The 21,309-nt window shown below is 48.6% G+C and overlaps 1 protein-coding gene across 4 annotated transcripts in view; it reads right to left on the reverse strand.

The window, feature by feature from the left end:
- SIDT2 (SID1 transmembrane family member 2) overlaps positions 1–20,677 on the reverse strand; it is a 118,466-nt gene extending 97,789 nt beyond the window's left edge. For 2 of the 4 annotated variants that reach the window (XM_075328336.1, XM_075328335.1), the window contains exons 1-2: positions 20,550–20,676; positions 16,250–16,547 (exon numbers count right to left, since the gene is read on the reverse strand). In XM_075328336.1, coding sequence (XP_075184451.1) covers positions 16,250–16,423 — 174 coding nt within the window. In that variant the 5' untranslated portion in view covers positions 16,424–16,547; positions 20,550–20,676. Of the gene's footprint in view, positions 1–16,249; positions 16,548–20,549 lie in introns of all 4 variants that reach the window. The other 2 variants (XM_075328338.1, XM_075328337.1) reach the window with 2 other exon arrangements.
- Between the last annotated feature and the right edge of the window lie 632 nt (positions 20,678–21,309).

Genomic DNA, 21,309 nt, shown 5'->3' on the forward strand with positions numbered 1-21,309 from the left:
TTTTCTATATTTATATCTAAGAGGCTCTTTTGTATACTTGACTTTCTGTGAACAGCACATGCTGCAGTTTAAGTACCCATGCTACTTTTGCATTATGGTTCTTTCTCTCCACCATGTATGATCCCTCACAATGAAGGGAATTTTGTTTACTTACCGTAAATTCCTTTTCTTCTAGCTCCAATTGGGAGACCCAGACAATTGGGTGTATAGCTACTGCCTCCGGAGGCCACACAAAGTATTACACTAAAAGTGTAAAGCCCCTCCCCTTCAGCCTATACACCCCCCGTACTGCTACGGGCTCATCAGTTTTGGTGCAAAAGCCAGAAGGAGGAAAAAATTATAAACTGGTTTAAAGTAAATTCAATCCGAAGGAATATCGGAGAACTGAAACCATTTAACATGAACAACATGTGTATACAAAAACAGGGGCGGGTGCTGGGTCTCCCAATTGGAGCTAGAAGAAAAGGAATTTACGGTAAGTAAACAAAATTCCCTTCTTCTTTGTCGCTCCTAATTGGGAGACCCAGACAATTGGGACGTCCAAAAGCAGTCCCTGGGTGGGTAAATAATACCTCATAATAGAGCCGTAACGGCTCCGTCCTACAGGTGGGCAACTGCCGCCTGAAGGACTCGCCTACCTAGGCTGGCATCTGCCGAAGCATAGGTATGCACCTGATAGTGTTTCGTGAAAGTGTGCAGGCTCGACCAGGTAGCTGCCTGACACACCTGCTGAGCCGTAGCCTGGTGTCGCAAGGCCCAGGACGCTCCCACGGCCCTGGTAGAATGGGCCTTCAGTCCTGAGGGAACCGGAAGCCCCGAGGAACGGTAAGCTTCGAGAATTGGTTCCTTGATCCACCGAGCCAGGGTTGATTTGGAAGCTTGTGTCCCTTTACGCTGGCCAGCGACAAGGACAAAGAGTGCATCGGAGCGGCGCAGGGGCGCCGTACGAGAAATGTAGAGTCTGAGTGCTCTCACCAGATCTAACAAGTGCAAATCCTTTTCACATTGGTGAACTGGATGAGGACAAAACGAGGGTAAGGAGATGTCCTGATTGAGATGAAAAGGGGATACCACCTTAGGGAGGAAATCTTGGCGGACGTTGGTTTCCTAGCCTGTCTCATAGTGGCAATGACCTCTTGAAATAATCCTGAAGACGCTAGGATCCAGGACTCAATGGCCACACAGTCAGGTTGAGGGCCGCAGAATTCAGATGGAAAAACGGCCCTTGAGATAGCAAATCTGGTCGGTCTGGCAGTGCCCACGGTTGGCCGACCGTGAGATGCCACAGATCCGGGTACCACGACCTCCTCGGCCAGTCTGGAGCGACGAGGATGGCGCGGCGGCAGTCGGCCCTTATCTTGCGTAACACTCTGGGCAACAGAGCCAGAGGAGGAAACACATAAGGAAGCTGAAACTGCGACCAATCCTGAACTAAGGCGTCTGCCGCCAGAGCTCTGTGATCTTGAGATCGAGCCATGAATGTTGGGACCTTGTTGTTGTGCCGTGACGCCATTAGGTCGACGTCCGGCATCCCCCAGCGGCAACAGATCTCCTGAAACACGTCCGGGTGAAGGGACCATTCCCCTGCGTCCATGCCCTGGCGACTGAGAAAGTCTGCTTCCCAGTTTTCTACGCCCGGGATGTGAACTGCGGATATGGTGGATGCTGTGGCTTCCACCCACAGCAGAATCCTCCGGACTTCCTGGAAGGCTTGCCGACTGCGTGTCCCACCTTGGTGGTTGATGTAAGCCACCGCTGTGGAGTTGTCCGACTGAATTCGGATCTGCTTGCCTTCCAGCCACTGCTGGAACGCTTTTAGGGCAAGATACACTGCCCTGATCTCCAGAACATTGATCTGAAGTGAGGACTCTTGCTGAGTCCACGTACCCTGAGCCCTGTGGTGGAGAAAAACTGCTCCCCACCCTGACAGGCTCGCGTCCGTCGTGACCACCGCCCAGGATGGGGGTAGGAAGGATTTTCCTTTCGATAATGAGGTGGGAAGAAGCCACCACCGAAGGGAAGCTTTGGTTGCTTGAGAGAGGGAGACGTTCCTGTCTAGGGACGTCGGCCTCCTGTCCCACTTGCGTAGGATGTCCCATTGAAGAGGACGCAGGTGAAACTGCGCGAAAGGAACTGCTTCCATTGCTGCCACCATCTTCCCCAGGAAGTGCATGAGGCGCCTCAAGGGGTGTGACCGACCTTGAAGGAGAGATTGTACCCCTGTCTGTAGTGAACGCTGTTTGTCCAGCGGAAGCTTCACTATCGCTGGAAGAGTATGAAACTCCATGCCAAGATATGTCAGTGATTGGACCGGTGTCAGATTTGACTTTGGAAAATTGATGATCCACCCGAAACTCTGGAGAATCTCCAGAGTAACGTTGAGGCTGTGTTGGCATGCCTCTTGAGAGGGTGCCTTGACCAGCAGATCGTCTAAGTAAGGTATCACTGAGTGACCCTGAGAGTGGAGGACCGCAACTACTGTAGCCATGACCTTGGTGAAAACCCTTGGGGCTGTCGCCAGGCCGAACGGCAGTGCCGCGAACTGAAGGTGTTCGTCTCCTATGGCGAAGCACAAGAAGCGCTGATGCTCTGGAGCAATTGGTACGTGGAGATAAGCATCCTTGATATCGATCGATGCTAGGAAATCTCCTTGGGACATTGAGGCGATGACGGAGCGGAGGGATTCCATCCGGAACCGGCTGGTCCTTACGTGTTTGTTGAGCAGTTTTAGGTCCAAAACAGGACGGAAGGACCCGTCCTTCTTTGGAACCACAAACAGGTTGGAGTAGAAACCGTGACCCTGTTGCTGAAGAGGAACCGGGACCACCACTCCTTCTGCCTTCAGAATGCCCACTGCCTGCAGAAGAGCCTCGGCTCGCTCGGGAGGCGGAGATGTTCTGAAGAATCGAGTCGGAGGACGAGAGCTGAACTCTATCCTGTAACCGTGAGACAAAATGTCTCTCACCCAACGGTCTTTTACTTGTGGCAGCCAGGTGTCGCAAAAGCGGGAGAGCCTGCCACCGACCGAGGATGCGGTGTGAGGAGGCCGTAAGTCATGAGGAAGCCGCCTTGGTAGCGGCACCTCCGGCGGTCTTTTTAGGGCGTGATTTAGACCACCATGCGTCGGAGTTCCTCTGATCCTTCTGAGGCCTTTTGGACGAGGAGAATTGGGACCTGCCCGTACCCCGAAAGGACCGAAACCTCGACTGTCCCCTCCTCTGTTGGGGTGTTTTTGGTTTGGCCTGGGGTAAGGATGTTTCCTTTCCCTTGGATTGTTTGATGATTTCATCCAATCTCTCACCAAACAAACGGTCGCCAGAAAATGGCAATCCAGTTAAGCACTTTTTGGAAGCCGAATCTGCCTTCCATTCCCGCAGCCACAAGGCCCTGCGTATTGCCACTGAATTGACGGCTGCAACCGCCGTACGGGTCGCAGAGTCCAGGACAGCATTAATAGCGTAGGACGCAAATGCCGACGTTTGAGAGGTTATGGACGCCACTTGCGGCGCAGACGTACGTGTGAGTGCGTCAATTTGCGCCTGACCAGCTGAGATAGCTTGGAGTGCCCATACGGCTGCGAATGCTGGAGCAAAAGACGCGCCGATAGCTTCATAGATGGATTTCAACCAGAGCTCCATCTGTCTGTCAGTGGCATCTTTGAGTGAAGCTCCATCTTCCACTGCAACTATGGATCTAGCCGCCAGTCTGGAGATTGGAGGATCCACCTTGGGACACTGAGTCCAGCCCTTGACCACGTCAGGGGGGAAAGGGTAACGTGTATCCTTAAGGCGCTTGGAAAAACGCTTATCTGGACAAGCTCGGTGTTTCTGGACTGCCTCTCTGAAGTCAGAGTGGTCCAGAAACATACTCCTTGTACGCTTGGGAAACCTGAAATGGAATTTCTCCTGCTGAGAGGCTGACTCCTCCACTGGAGGAGCCGAGGGAGAAAAATCCAACATTTGATGTATGGACGCGATAAGATCATTCACTATGGCGTCACCATCAGGAGTATCAAGGTTGAGAGCGGCCTCAGGATCAGAATCCTGATCAGCTACCTCCGCTTCATCTTCTGAGACCCTGAACAATGTGATGAGGTCGAGGGGATTTCCCAGCGAGCTCGCTTAGTCGGTCAGGGGCTGCGGTCCGTGTCAGAGACCTCACCCTGGGATCCATGGGACACCCCGGGAAGACATTGCTGTTCCCACTGAGGGGAACCAGGGGACAATGATTCCACAGTGCCCCTGGCTTGAGATGCCGGCCTGGACTGCAAGGCTTCTAATATCTTAGCCATAGTCTCAGAAAGTCTTTCAGTAAAAACTGCAAACTCCGTCCCTGTCACCTGGACAGTGTCAACAGGTGGTTCTCCCTGGGCCACCCTTAGCAGAGGCTCTGGCTGAGAAAGTGCCACAGGGGCCGAGCATTGCACACAATGAGGGTCAGTGGAACCTGCCGGCAGTATAGCCGTACATGCTGCACAGGCAGCATAGTAAGTCTGTGCTTTGGCACCCTTGCCATTTGTGGACGACATGCTGTTGTCTCCTCTGAGCAATACAGGAGGGTATATAGCAACAAATCAACAGTGCACCATACAGTGTAAAGTATAGACTATAATCATATAAACTATAAATACACTTCTGCACTAGTGGGGCCAGCACCACAGGTGCTGATTACCGCCTGCGCAAAGCGTTTGTGTGGGCACCAGAATTCCTGCCTGGGTCTCCCTGAGCTTGTCTCTCCTCTCCAGCGTTAGCAGAGCTGAGAGGAATGGCTGCCAGCGTCCTGAGGAGAGGAGGGAGCCGTGGGCGTGACCCAGAAAAGTGCGGGAACTGGTGCCCCACTGTGCAGAGTGAGGGGGGTGGAGTATGCAAAGCATGCTCCAGCCCTCAGTGCTGCCGACCTGTACAGCGTCCCGCCCTTCCCCTGACTGGCAGGGCTGGGGGCGGGAAGAAAGACACAAACACACTCAGCGACGCTGAAGTGTATAGTGGCCCAAATGCAGCCAGCGCTGCTGTCCCCGGTGCACTAGCACACCCAGCAATGCTGGAGTGTTGCTGTGCGCGGTCCCCACGGGGACACAGAGTACCTCCAAGTAGCAGGGCCATGTCCCTGAACGATACTCGGCTCCTATCCAGCAGGGTCCTCAGGAGCTGTGGATGGAGCACGGTCTCCTGTGCCTGGAGACCGATGGGATCCCACTTCACCCAGAGCCCTAATTGAGGGATGGGGAAGGAAAGCAGCATGTGGGCTCCAGCCTCCGTACCCGCAATGGATACCTCAACCTTAACAACACCGCCGACAAGAGTGGGGTGAGAAGGGAGCATGCTGGGGGCCCTGTTATGGGCCCTCTTTTCTTCCATCCGACATAGTCAGCAGCTGCTGCTGACTAAGCTGTGGAGCTATGCGTGGATGTCTGACCTCCTTCGCACAAAGCATAAAAACTGATGAGCCCGTAGCAGTACGGGGGGTGTATAGGCTGAAGGGGAGGGGCTTTACACTTTTAGTGTAATACTTTGTGTGGCCTCCGGAGGCAGTAGCTATACACCCAATTGTCTGGGTCTCCCAATTAGGAGCGACAAAGAAATTAGCTTTGCTCACAAGAGTAATATGCACCAAAACCATAGTTGCTTTATATACCAGTGCATGCACTTGTAGCCATCACTACATTAGTAATATATATATATATATATATATATATACACATATATACATACATATATACACACACACACACACACATATACATACACACACACACACCTATATCATATCTATGACTCACTTGTCAGCTCTTTTTTTAACTCCTTAGTGCTCTAACCCCCCTTTTCTCTACTGTGTTGTACCTATATTGTTCCTGGTCTTTCCAGTAATATAATATTTTTCCTCCTACATATACAGTGCCTTGTGAAAGTATTCGGCCCCCTTGAATTTTTCAACCTTTTCCCACATTTCAGGCTTCAAATGTAAAGATAAAAAAAATTAAATTTTATGGTGAAGATTCAACAACAAGTGGACACAATTGTGAAGGTGAACGATATTTATTGCTTATTTTTAACTTTTATAAAAAAATAAACTGAAAATTGTGGCGTGCAATATTATTCATCCCCTTTACTTTCAATGCAGCAAACTCACTCCAGAAGTTGATTGAGGATCTCTGAATGATCCAATGTTGTCCTAAATGACTGATGATGATAAATATAAGCCCCTGTGAGTAATCAAGTCTCAGTATAAATGCACCTTGCTCTGTGATAGTCTCAGAATATAAAGCGCAGAGAGCATCATGAAGACCAAGGAACACAACAGGCAGGTCCATGATATTGTTGTGGAGAAGTTTAAAACCAGATTTGGTTACAAAAAGATTTCCACTAATTTAAACATCCCAAGAAGCACTGTGCAAGCAATCATATTAAAATGGAAGGAGCATCATACCACTGCAAATCTACCAAGACCCGGCCTCCATCCAAACTTTCATCTCAAACAAGGAGAAGACTGATCAGAGATGCAGCCAAGTGGCCCATGATCACTCTGGACGAACTGCAGAGATCTACAGCTGAGGTGGGAGAGTCAGTCCATAGGACAACAATCAGTCGTACACTGCACAAATCTGGCCTCTATGGAAGAGAGGCAAGAAGAAAGCCATTTCTCAAAGATATCCATAAAAAGTGTTGTTTACAGTTTGCCACAAGCCACCTGGAGACACCAAACATGTGGAAGAAGGTGCTCTGGTCAGATGAAACCAAAATCAAACTATTTGGGCAGAATGCCAAACGATAGGTTTGGCGTAAAAGCAACACAGCTTATCCCCCTGAACACACCATCCCCACTGTCAAACATGGTGGTGGCAGCATTGTGGTTTGGGCCTGCTTTTCTTCAGCAGGGACAGGGAAGATGGTTAAAATTGATGGGAAGAAGGATGGAGCCAAATAGAGGACCATTCTTGAAGAAAACCTGTTGGAGTCTGCAAAAGACCTGAGACTGGGACGGAGATTAGTTTTCCAACAACACAATGATCCTAAACATAAAGCAAAATCTACAATGGAATGGTTCACAAATAAACGTATCCAGGTGTTAGAATGGCCAAGTCACAGTCCAGACCTGAACCCAATCGAGAATCTGTGGAAAGAGCTGAAAACTGCTGTTCACAAACACCTCCATCCAACCTCACTCAGCTCCAGCGGTTTACAAAGGAAGAATGGGCGAGAATTTCAGTCTCTCGATGTGCAAAACTGATAGACACATACCCCAAGAGACAGCAAAAGGGGGCACTACAAAGTATTAACTTAAAAAGGATGAATAATATTGCACACCCCAATTTTCAGTTATTTATTTTTTATAAAAGTTTAAAATAAGCAATAAATAGAGTTCACCTTCACAATTGTGTCACTTGTTGTTGATTCTTCACCAGAACATTAACATTTTTATCTTTATGTTTGAAGCCTGAAATGTGGGAAAAGGTTGAAAAATTCAAGGGGGCCGAATACTTTCGCAAGGCACTGTAACATTCATTGCACTTTATATTTTTGCAGAATACCTGTGCCTGATTTTTAATATACCTTTACATGTGATGCCATGTCTCTAGTTATACTGCCAGTTGGCGGTCATTTTTAATCTTCAATAAAATGTGTTAGATTTGACCCAATCGGTTCTCTTAGAATTTTCTTGTTCTAAAAATTTTGGTGCCATACATTTCAATAAGCAGCTGTAATCCGATCCCTCAGTTATTTAGCAGTCCATCGTCATGCTTTTACCAAGACGGAGTTTAGCAGTATTTCAGAGGTAAAGGGAGGAGAAAAGGCTCATAAGTGGAATAAGTATATTTTTCTGAAAATAAACTTTGTAATCATACAGTATATTATATCATCTTGTACTATTGATTTATTACTAATCTTCAGCGCAGACGCTGTATATGAAACAGGAGGTTCAGGATGAACACGGATATGTGAGATAACATTGTGTCGAAGAGCAAGAGATTATAACCAGGAAGCAAAGCTGAACACGTACGTCACCTGCAGGACAAACACTGCGCAGTAATACAATGTCCGCCTCCTTGTTTCTTCAAATTTAAAGGTGATTTATTTCCTTGCAAACCTACAAGACTGATCAGAAAGATCTGCAGCAGCCGCCAAGATTTCTTAAAAAGGACAAAAATATCACCGAAAGTTAAAGAAGACCTAAATCCCACAGAAGATATAATTTTTACTTCCTGGGGAGAAAACAATAGGACCAGTGTATCCGGGAACATTCAGGTCACTCATGGCTAGCGCTAGAAAGAGATGGTCACACAGAGCAGGCGGCTATCACAGGAGCGTAATGGGGTGGGGGGTTGCACCCCATATTATAGATGCAACACCTGGACCTCCCGCCAGAACCAGAGTTAAGCGGGCTTTACACACTGTGATATCGGTCCCGATATCGCTAGTGTGGGTACCCGCCCCCATCTGTTGCGCGACATGAGCAAATCGCTGCCTGTGCCGCACAACATCGCCCAGACCCGTCACACATACTTACCTGCCCGGCGACGTCGCTGTGACCGGCGAACCGCCTCCTTTCTAAGGGGGCGGTCCGTGCGGCGTCACAGCGACGTCACTGAGCGGCCGCCCAATAGCAGCGGAGGGGCGGAGCTGAGCGGGACGTAACATCCCGCCCACCTCCTTCCTTCCGCATAGCGGCCGGGAGGCAGGTAAGGAGAGCTTCCTCGTTCCTGCGGTGTCACACGGAGCGATGTGTGCTGCCGCAGGAACGAGGAACAACCTCGTTACTGCTGCAGTAACGATATTTGAGAATGGACCCCCATGTCACCGATGAGCGATTTTGCACGTTTTTGCAACGATGCAAAATCGCTCATCGGTGTCACACGCAACGGCATCGCTAATGCGGCCGGATGTGCTTTACCAATTCCGTGACCCCAACGAGTTCGCATTAGCGATGTCATAGCGTGTAAAGCCCCCTTAAGGGTGCGTACACACGATCGGTGTTCGCAGGGTTTTGAACGCAGCATGGTTCAGCTGTGGCCAAAATGCTGCGTTGTACAGTACAAGCACACAGAGGGTGCGATTTCTAGAAATCCCATACTTACAGTGCTAGTTATTCCTGCAAACACCGACCTGTGGTGCGACTTTTCGAGCCACAGCATGTCAACTGTTTGCTGTGGAGTTGCAAGTGTCCTCCATAGGGGGATTGTGGGTACAAGCAGCTGCGAGTCATGATCATGTGCATGTACCTTTAGAGACCACAAGTCCATAGTGCTCCGACTCCAGCACTAGTGAAGCGTGGGATGCTCCGCACACTCCATCCATAATACGGGGCCACAAACGCCCACCGTCGGGCTGTTCACACTCATTTTTGCACACCAATTAAACACATTTTTTATTTTTATTTTAATATATATAAAGTTTTAAGGGCAGAAAATCGCTTTAAGATATTTGAGTATTTTCTCTGAATTGTCATCAGGATGTTCCCCATATTGTAAACCGTAGCTCCAGACATTTCCCACAAATATGTGCAGTGTCAAAAAGACGTAAATGCTCTTTGATCAGAGTACAACACGTCACGCAACGAGAAACCGAAGGACGGGTTTATTCAGCACTGAATAAAAGTCATTATCTGGCATAGTAATCTCCAGCTATAATCCATGGAGCAATCTGCTGTATAACAGATCAGAATCTCAAGAGTGGATACATTTCCGAAATTCAGCCCAAATGGACAATATTTACACCGCATCCCCTATATTTACATATATAATATTAAAAAAATATATATTACTATATCAAATATTAATTATTTTTTTTCCTCGGCATCGAGTAATAACATAAATGAAACTCCTGGGCCCCCGTGTACAATTATTGTCCCATCATCTGCTTGGCAGAGAGATAGATATAGATATATATATATATATATATATATATATATATATATATATATATATATATTTTATTATATCTATCTATCTATCTATATATTCTTACATGGCAGCGGTGCAGGAAGGGGCAATTTTTTTTTTTTTTCACCCCATTCTGATCTCTTTCATGAAATCTGTAGTCCTGCAAAACTAGATATTTACACAGTATTTTCAAGAAGGTGGAGGCATAAATTGTACCGCATTTTTCGGCGTATAAGGCTATGTTCACACTTTCGTTGTTTTGCATCAGTCACAATCTGTCACCTTGAGGAATTACAGTATCCTGCAAAATATTTTGCAGGAATACGTATGTTCCCCATAGGCTTCTATTAGCGATGGATTGTGACGAATGGCCTTGCGTTGCATCCGCCGCGTGACGTAACAGTCGTTTACTGACTGACAGTCAGGCAGGAGCAACGCTGCATGTAACGTTTTTTGGAGCGGCAAGAAAAAAAAAATATGCACAACGCAGGTGTCCGTCACAATCCGTCAAGAGCTGTAATGGCTGTCTATGGTGCTGGATTCCGCCGTAATCTGTCACATGACGAAATCCAGTGCTGGACTCATGTTTGGCACACCCACTGGGATGTCCCAAACACAAACGGATCACGACTGATCCGTAAAAAAAAAAAAAAAAAAGAAAAAAATCAATGCACAGCGGCTGTAACGGACGTGGCAGATCAGTTTTAATCACAGGATTCCTGTGAACGGAATCCTGTGAAATAACTTATCCATTGCGTCAGTTGACATCTAAAAAACGACGGATCTGACGGATTTAAAACAGAAGTGTGAACTTAGCCTTAACCCCTGAAAATCTCAAAAGTCAGGGGTCGTCTTATACGGCGGTGCAGGGTGCTGCATAAGCCCATTGTTTAGTAATGCCCTCCTACCGGTCACCTTCTTACATACAATAAATATTATTCTCACCTGTCCTCCATTCCTGCGGTGCCTTCAGCGTCTTCTGGCAGACCGCAGGCCCATAGACCCCTCGCTAAGCATTCAACTGCAGTAAAGCCATGACGGCAGACAGCAGCCCCGTGCATCGGACGCTATCACGGAGGGGGTCTATGTGCCTTGTGGTCTACAAGCAGCATCTGGAGGCACCGCAGGAATGGAGGAGAGATGAGAATATCTTTTATTAAGTGTAAACAACGGCATAACAGGGGACAAGAAGGGGACCAGTAGGAGAGCATTACTAAACAATGGGCTCATTACTATAAGGGTACAAAAATGGGCACATCACTTAACAATGGGCACATTACTGCAGGGGACATTACTAAACAATGGGCACATTACTGCAGGGGACATTACTAAACAGTGGGCACATTACTGCAGAGGACATTACTAAACAATGGGCACATTACTGCAGAGGACATTACTAAACAATGGGCACATTACTGCAGGGGACATTACTAAACAATGGGCACATTACTGCAGGGGACATTACTAAACAATGGGCACATTACTGCAGGGGACATTACTAAACAATGGGCACATTACTGCAGGGGACATTACTAAACAATGGGCACATTACTGCAGGGGACATTACTAAACAATGGGCACATTACTGCAGGGGACATTACTAAACAATGGGCACATTACTGCAGGGGACATTACTAAACAATGGGCACATTACTGCAGGGGACATTACTAAACAATGGGCACATTACTGCAGGGGACATTACTAAACAATGGGCACATTACTGCAGGGGACATTACTAAACAATGGGCACATTACTGCAGGGGACATTACTAAACAATGGGCACATTACTGCAGGGGACATTACTAAACAATGGGCACATTACTGCAGGGGACATTACTAAACAATGGGCACATTACTGCAGGGGACATTACTAAACAATGGGCACATTACTGCAGGGGACATTACTAAACAATGGGCACATTACTGCAGGGGACATTACTAAACAATGGGCACATTACTGCAGGGGACATTACTAAACAATGGGCACATTACTGCAGGGGACATTACTAAACAATGGGCACATTACTGCAGGGGACATTACTAAACAATGGGCACATTACTGCAGGGGACATTACTAAACAATGGGCACATTACTGCAGGGGACATTACTAAACAATGGGCACATTACTGCAGGGGACATTACTAAACAATGGGCACATTACTGCAGGGGACATTACTAAACAATGGGCACATTACTGCAGGGGACATTACTAAACAATGGGCACATTACTGCAGGGGACATTACTAAACAATGGGCACATTACTGCAGGGGACATTACTAAACAATGGGCACATTACTGCAGGGGACATTACTAAACAATGGGCACATTACTGCAGGGGACATTACTAAACAATGGGCACATTACTGCAGGGGACATTACTAAACAATGGGCACATTACTGCAGGGGACATTACTAAACAATGGGCACATTACTGCAGGGGACATTACTAAACAATGGGCACATTACTGCAGGGGACATTACTAAACAATGGGCACATTACTGCAGGGGACATTACTAAACAATGGGCACATTACTGCAGGGGACATTACTAAACAATGGGCACATTACTGCAGGGGACATTACTAAACAATGGGCACATTACTGCAGGGGACATTACTAAACAATGGGCACATTACTGCAGGGGACATTACTAAACAATGGGCACATTACTGCAGGGGACATTACTAAACAATGGGCACATTACTGCAGGGGACATTACTAAACAATGGGCACATTACTGCAGGGGACATTACTAAACAATGGGCACATTACTGCAGGGGACATTACTAAACAATGGGCACATTACTGCAGGGGACATTACTAAACAAGGGGCACATTACTCAGGTCGGCTTATAATAAAAATAAAGTTTATTTTTATAGCACCAACATATTCTGCAGAACTTTACAATCAGGTCTTATACTCGATTATATACAGTATATCCCAAACTCTATATTTTAACTGGAAAAGTTGGGGATCGTCTTATACACCGGAAAATACGGTAGTTTTCCCCTTCTAAACCTATTGCATCATGACCCTTTTCCTTATGTGACAATATGTTTGGTTTATATTTCCCAAAAAGAAAATAAATCAAAATCTGCAGCCACTTCCCTGCCTGTAAATACAGAGGTACAAGGGATCAGTCCTAAAAACAAAATGCCAATCCTCAACTGGCAAAAATAAGAAAATAGTGTGCACACACTTAGAATTAGAAGTATGGGGGAGGTGCTAGTGTAAGAGGATCAAAAATCCCTGAAAAATCATATATAAATATAACACTGCACTCTCAATGGGCAACAATGAATAAAGATACAACTCTTTAGCTAGCAAGTTAGATAGCAACAATTGAAAGCCATGTGACACTTGCGACAATTTTGCAACAATAACTCGTTTCGGTCCTCCAGGACCTTGATCACATTAGTCGCTAAATTACTATGAAGAAAAGTGTTTTTTTTGGGGTTTCTTTAATGATTAACAGACAGTAGCCTCCTTACTCATAGGCATATGTATAAAGACGTTCGTCCAGAAATCCAAAAAAAGTGGCAATACGGTGAGGTTTTTCCTGTTCCCTCCCCAGTGGAGTTCAGGGTAAGAATATCCTGTCCTTCCTGGGCAGTTAGGGAAAAATAATCGCCTGTATAGAAGTGCAGGAAGATCCTTAATGTAATTAATGTATGTGTCTTATGAGTGGGCTCATAAAATGAATTTGTGCTCTAGACCCTCCGGGGTTAATGCTGTATCTGTCTTTTGTATACAAGTTATGGCTAAGTTCACATTTCCGCTAAAATGTATCAGTCGAAATCCGCTGCTATGGTAAACAACGGAATCCGTTTAGCGGATTCCGTTGTGTCCCATAGACTTGCATTAGTGGCGGATTGCGACTGATGACACTGCGTTGCGTCCGCTGCGTCGCGATCCGTCGTTTTTTTGACTGACCGCCGGACGGGTTGCAACGCAGAATGTAACGTTTTTCGGGCCGTCGAAAACAACGCGCCGCGCAGGAATCCGTCGCCATCCGTCACACTTGCAATGTATGTCTATGGTGCTGGATTCCGTCGTAATCCGTCTTACGACGGAATCCAGCGCTGGATTCCGTCATGCTCTACTGAGCATGCCCAGCATGTTTGGCATGCCCACTGGGCTGTCCCAAACACAAACGGATCATGACTGATCCGTCAAAAAACGGACGCACAGCGGATGTAACGGACGCAACTGATCCGTTTTTTCACAGGATTCCTGTGAAAGGAATCCTGTGAAAAACACATCAGTTGCATCAGTTGACATCTAAAAAACAACTGATCCGTTGCTGACGGACCTGACGGATTGAAAACAACGGAAGTGTGAACTTAGCCTAAAGCTGAATTGCAGTCTGCGTCCTCAGGAGCTGTGGCCCTCCTGGTGGAGGGAACAGGAAAAACCTCACCGTATTGCCACTTTTTTTTGGATTTCTGGATGAACGTCTTTATACATATGCCTATGAGTAAGGAGGCTACTGTCTGTTAATCATTAAAGAAACCCCAAAAAAAACACTTTTCTTCATAGTAATTTAGCGACTAATGTGATCAAGGTCCTGGAGGACCGAAACGAGTTATTGTTGCAAAATTGTCGCAAGTGTCACATGTCTTTCAATTGTTGCTATCTTGCCTTCTGTATTAAAAATCTATTAGCATTGAGAAAAAAAGTTGTATCTTTATTCATTCTTGCCCATTGAGAGTGCAGTGTTATATTTCTATATGAATCCTCCACTGGCAGCAGCATCCGGAGCGCTCAGATGCACCATGTTAGGCCTAACATGCTGCAGCAGCGACTGGCTGATCATTGGAGGTGTGCAGAAAGGGGGTCTCCGAAAAAGCAGGACAATGCCACGAGGATGAGAGGTGCTGAAGACGTTATAATTGGACTTCCCAATGCAACAAGTCTGATAGGAGATTATGGACAGGGGTCGCCTTCATGAGATAACCCCCTTTAAGAGTGGTTAAGGCGGTTGAAGAACGTAAACCTATAGATCAGAAATTGTTCTGACCAGGTTTACATTATTGTATCCGTTGATGAAAACCATCAACAAGCAGATTAAGGCGGGCTTTGCACGTTGCGATGTCGCACGCGATAGTCCCCGCCCCCGTCGCAGGTACGATATCTTGTGATAGCTGGCGTAGCGATAATTATCGCTACGCCAGCTTCACACGCACTTACCTGCCCTGCGACCGTCGCTCTGGCCGGCGACCCGCCTCCTTCCTAAGGGGGCGGGTCGTGCGGGGTCACAGTGACGTCACATGGCAGGCGGCCAATGGTGGCGGAGGGGCGGAGATTAGCAGGATGTAAACATCCCGCCCACCTCCTGCCTTCCGTATAGCCGCTGGCGGCAGGTAAGGAGATGTTCCTCGCTCCTGCGGCTTCACACACAGCGATGTGCGCTGCCGCAGGAAGGAGGAACTACATCGTACCTGTCGCGGCACCGGCATTATGGAAATGTCGGAGCCTGCACCGATGATATGATAACGACGCTTTTGCGCTCGTTCATCGTATTATCTAGGATTTACACACTACGACATCACAGGTGATGCCGGATGTGCGTCACTTTCGATTTGACCCCACCGACATCGCACCTGCGATGTCGTAGTGTGCAAAGCCGCCCTAACAACTGCTGACAGATCGTATTGTGGCGTTTGTTATATTCAGGACCGCTTATGTATATCATGTTAAAGAGGTTCTCACATTTTCTGGAAAGGTCCCCACAAACCTTTCAGAGTCTCTGCCATTTCTCTGTGTTCATAATCATCTACAGCACTGACATCACATACAGCGCTGCAGCCAATCATTGAGTTCAGTGTTTTGTGCTGCCTATTTGGGCAGAGCTGCTAAGGTCGCAGATTGGCTGCAGCGCTGTCACGGTGATACAGAGAAGCGGTGAAGACTCAACGCTGGACCCAGAGAGGGTGAGTACAGCACAGTGTTTTCTTTACAACAATCAATACCTGAGGACCCAACTTTCTTGAAGAAGACCCTTTTAATGAGCAGGACGGCTGCTAAAGGCGTTTTCTTAATAAAGATAACAATACATGTCTATTAGGTCCAGTTCAGAAGGCAATATTGCAGAATGGGTCAGTGACATCCACAAATGGCAGACGCGACCAGCTCCGTGTGCTTGTTTGCATCGCAGATGATGAGACGGAGTGGAAGCTGCAAGTGCAACTAACGCTCTGTAAACCTGGGGGAGGTGGGAGCCCGGTCTAGCACACAATAAGACATTTTTTGGGAGTGATTCTTTAAGAAAGAACAACATCTGCAATCGGTGTACCGTGTAACGATGCCGGGCAGGTCCTGACCACAGAAGTGATGGCACACGCTGGCTTTCGATGGTCGCTCTTACCTTGTTCCTCAGCATGGTGTGATTGAAGGCGTATATGTTCTGCAGGTCGCTGTTCACCGTGTCATTGTAATCCTGATTAAAGTCGGCGTCCTTCTGAACAATGTCTTTGGTGGGAGAGTCCCGGAGCCCCTCCACAGTCCGTACCAGGAGCAGGATGCAGACGGCGGTGAGCATTTTCAAGCAGCAGGTGGAGGAGTGCGGAGTCCCTGCCGTCCTGTGCACCTTCCAACATCAGCAGAACTTCACACCACACCTTACGCAATCACACGACCGCACGTCTGAGTCACCGGCAGATGCCCTGCGAAGTAGAAGGAAAATCAGAGACGGCAACGAGACGCCGCACATCACAGATTACGGGAGTATTGGAACAGGCGAGAAATGTCCGATTGCCCAGGGTCCCACCAACTGAACGTGGCCAACAAGCCTCATTGTATAGAATGGAAAGAGGCGCAGGGTCCCTGCTCCACCCACACTACGCCGCACCGTGGTCCCCGCTCCACCCACACTACGCCGCACCGTGGCCCCCAGCTCCACCCACACTGCGCCGCTCCGTGGCCCCCAGCTCCACCCACACTGCGCCGCTCCGTGGCCCCCAGCTCCACCCACACTGCGCCGCTCCGTGGCCCCCAGCTCCACCCACACTGCGCCGCTCCGTGGCCCCCAGCTCCACCCACACTGCGCCGCTCCGTGGCCCCCAGCTCCACCCACACTGCGCCGCTCCATGATCACCCCTCCACCCACACGCCGCTGCACACTGCTCCACCGTATGGTGGTCCTGCAGAGAGAAGAATAACTGAGGGCCTCACTATACCCATGATAAGTACTGGGGGTCAATGATCAGACATTAACCCATTTACAGCCAGGGTCATTTTTTTGCACCTTTAATCCTCTCCTCCCCTTCTTTAAAGAGTAACACCACCACCATATTGTTCCACAGGGACATGAGGTACTAGTTTTCTTTTGCAGTTTTGAATCACACCATGCATTTTACTTATTTTAATGTGCTAAAAGGACAAAAAAGGACAAAAAAAAAAAAAAAACACCACAGAAAAACAAAACACAAAAAAAAAAAAAAGAAACAACCACGCAACACCAGCCACTGGTTTACATTTCACAATAATTAAAAATTTTGCAACAATTCTCTGGGTCAACATCATGACTGATAAACTTTGTCCTAAGAACCCCCAATAATCACCCTGCTTGAAGACACCTCAAAGGTCATTCCTCTCACACCTGCAGGTTACATTACAATGTATATACATAAACTAGGAGCGTGATCTGCAGAGTAAAATTTCCTGGAAGAGCTATAAAAGAAAACAAACAAAACACAAGACACTCCCTGCAAACCCTGGGTCATAAATTGTGCTACGATGAGGTGGGCACTGCTGCTGTAAGAGTGGACCCTCATCAATTTCCACTGTACAAAATAAAATTGGTAAGGTGTCTAGAGGGGTTTTCCACTTTTACAGATGACCCCAAATGTTTTCCATCATGTGAACCAAGATGACTCTCACCCTCCCCAGGTCCAGTAACCTCTCCCTGCTGTTCCGGTCTCAGTGATTGGCTTCAGCGGAGATATGAGATGTCAACAAGGAGCCAGCACTTGAACCATGGAGCGAGAGCGCCATCTGATATTATTTCACATGATGGGAAACGTCTGGGGTCAACTTTTCTAAAAGTGGAAAACCAGTCTACTCATTTCACCGATACAGGGACTCTCCAGTTTTCTCCGCTGGTCTCGGTGCTTCCTCTTCAAGGAATCTGACCGCTGCAGTCAATCACTGGTCTTAGCAGTGACCAATGTAAGTGTGGTGCCCCTGAGGCTTCAGTCGCCACAGAGATGCAGCACCTCATCCAGGTGTTGCATTCGATCCCAGGGTAAGGAGGGGGTCATCCACCGGTTCACATGACGTACACACACACAGAGACTTATCACAACACTCCACTAAACCGTGATTAGGGCCTAGTGCAGCTGGACTTGTATAGTGGCTAGCACCCTCCCCGAAGCCAGCCTGGGGAGTGGAGCTTAGTGGGTGAGGTGTCAGGTGAGTGGGCGGAGCTGAGTTGACAGTGTCAGTTAGTGGTGCGGCGAGTAGGCGACCGGAGCGTAGAGACATGGGGGTCCTGCTCGACCCGGGTGACACAGAAGAAGGGATCCTAGAGACACAGGAGTGCAGGAGGCACCCGTGGGCTTGCTCCACAGAACATCGGGTGAAAGGATCTGGCCGCACAACGGGGACCTGGTCCCTAGACTAAAGGAAAAGTAACATACTCTTTATTAACTCCGGGGTTCTGGGTGGCTGCAAGCATCCAGGGCCGAAAATCAAAACACGGATCAGGGGGCCAAGCAGGAAGAAAACCCGTTGAAGGTCTGCGGCACCTGGCTCAGGGCACTGGGTGTGGAGGCGCGGGACAGGAGAGCGAGAGTCAGCGCAGAGACGACCAGGAAAGGCACATCGGAGGGGTGCACCGGTATAGACCTCTGAGCTGCCCGGGATCAGCAGAGACTCATCACGGTGGATCCCATCATACCGAGGGTGATCGCCGGCTTACTGTACACCTGTGGAGCTGGTACCATGAGTAAAGACTTTGACTACCACCCCCAGTGTCATCTACGTCTTTCCCGTGCCCTCTCATGATCCCCGAGCCTCAAGCTCTATCTGTGGGGAGCAATATCAGCTCAGCTGCGCCATCAACATCTGTCCCAGGAATTACACAGCGCAGCTTCACGCACTTTTACCTACAACTCCCATCATCATCCCTTTATTATTGAAAGACACCGCCAGGGTCACGAAACCGGGCCACGCCATCAGCGGACTAGTCCAGCCCGGTAACGAGTACCCCCCGGCCCTGGAGCTGGGCGTGTCATAAAAGTGATTGTCTGCAGCAGTCATATGTCCGTATGATTGGGATGAGACGTACAGAGATTGGAGGGGGAAATCTGTATGTTGAGCATTACATTTTGATTTAATTTATTTATTTATTTTTTTTTTTTAAACCCTTCATGCTCCGTGCAGTACATATCCAAAATGGAATTCAGTGTTTTACAATCTGGGCGTAAACCACAATGCACGTGGGGGGCTCCACACATCACGGACGCCGATGACGTATCCCCCATGATAGGAGGTCACCGGAGGAGCAGCGGTGGCGGCAGACGTGCACTGTCAATTCCACTGGGCACATTGGTGAATGGGAAACCCTGAGAACAAGCGGCGGATGGCAGGGAGGCCGGACAACCGCGAGAGGAGCGGCCGATGGCGGGGAAGCCGGCCCGTCGCTAGAGGAGCGGCCGGCCCGTCGCTAGAGGAGCGGCCGGCCCGTCGCTAGAGGAGCGGCCGGCCCGTCGCTAGAGGAGCGGCCGGCCCGTCGCTAGAGGAGCGGCCGGCCCGTCGCTAGAGGAGCGGCCGGCCCGTCGCTAGAGGAGCGGCCGGCCCGTCGCTAGAGGAGCGGCCGGCCCGTCGCTAGAGGAGCGGCCGATGGCGGGGAGGCCGGGCAATCGCTAGAGGAGCGGCGGATGGCGGGGAGGCCGGGCAATCGCTAGAGGAGCGGCGGATGGCGGGGAGGCCCGCCAATCGCTAGAGGAGCGGCGGATGGCGGGGCGGCCGGCCCGTCGCTAGAGGAGCGGCCGGCCCGTCGCTAGAGGAGCGGCCGGCCCGTCGCTAGAGGAGCGGCGGATGGCGGGGAGGCCGGGCAATCGCTAGAGGAGCGGCGGATGGTGGGGAGGCCCGCCAATCGCTAGAGGAGCGGCGGATGGCGGGGAGGCCGGGCAATCGCTAGAGGAGCGGCGGATGGCGGGGAGGCCGGGCAATCGCTAGAGGAGCGGCGGATGGCGGGGAGGCCGGGCAATCGCTAGAGGAGCGGCGGATGGCGGGGAGGCCGGGCAATCGCTAGAGGAGCGGCGGATGGCGGGGAGGCCCGCCAATCGCTAGAGGAGCGGCAGATGGCGGGGAGGCCGGGCAATCGCTAGAGGAGCGGCGGATGGCGGGGAGGCTGGAGGTGGCTCTCAGGGCTCCTGACCAGTGATTACTGAATCCTTTATTATGCAGTCACACCCTTATTTTAAACCAAATATCAACAAGATTGAAAAAATAAATAAACATTTCAGTTCTGGTAAATCTGAGGTTTTTTCACGAAATTTCTGAAAGAAAAGAAAAAAAATGGATCCGTTACAGCGAGGCCGAGCTGTAACCACGGGAAACCGGACGGGACATGTATGAGCCACACAGACACGTAATGTGTACACAAGCAGAAGGCACAAGACAACACAATGCGGGGGCCGGCGGCGGCACCGAGCACTCACATCCGTCCTCCACATCCGGCTCTCCGGCCCCGCGCCGCCTCCTCTCCCGGTATCCGCTCCCTCCGGTCCTCTCCCCACTACTGAGCACTGCTCACTGGAGCCGGAAGAGCACAACAACACGGGGGCGGGGCCAGGGTGACGTCACCGCCTCTGAGGGGAGACGTCACGTGATGAGCGGCAGGCTGGAAAGTCACATGGGCGCAGGAGAGGCGGGAGACACGTGACCTGAAACTGGCCCTGCACGGCCAGAAATCCCATAATATGCCCGTGATATGCAGAGCATCCCATAATATGCCCGTGATATGCAGAGCATCCCATAATATCTGCGCAGCGCTCACATAAGATCATTTATTATGTATTACTTATTTATTATATATATTATCAGTATTTGGGGACAGTAGTCCCCAAATACTGATAAATAATTTACTATGTATAACTATTATATTTATTTCTTTATCATAGTTATGTATTTTTTATTATATATATATATAATTTATTATACATATTATTTCATGTATGATTTATTTCTATTTATGTATGTATTAAATGTAATATTTTATTGTTATGCATTATTTATTTCACTTATTTTACTATTTTATATATTATTTATCAGTATTTTGGGAGGCAGCAGTGGTGCAGAGTGCGTTCCCCTTCTCTTTTTATATATATATATATATATATATATATATATTTACTATTTACTATTTATCATATTTATGTATTATCATTTATTATATGTATTATTTTATTTCTATTTATG

Source organism: Anomaloglossus baeobatrachus, chromosome 11 (assembly GCF_048569485.1).
Source record: "Anomaloglossus baeobatrachus isolate aAnoBae1 chromosome 11, aAnoBae1.hap1, whole genome shotgun sequence".
Classification (NCBI taxonomy): Eukaryota; Metazoa; Chordata; class Amphibia; order Anura; family Aromobatidae; genus Anomaloglossus; species Anomaloglossus baeobatrachus.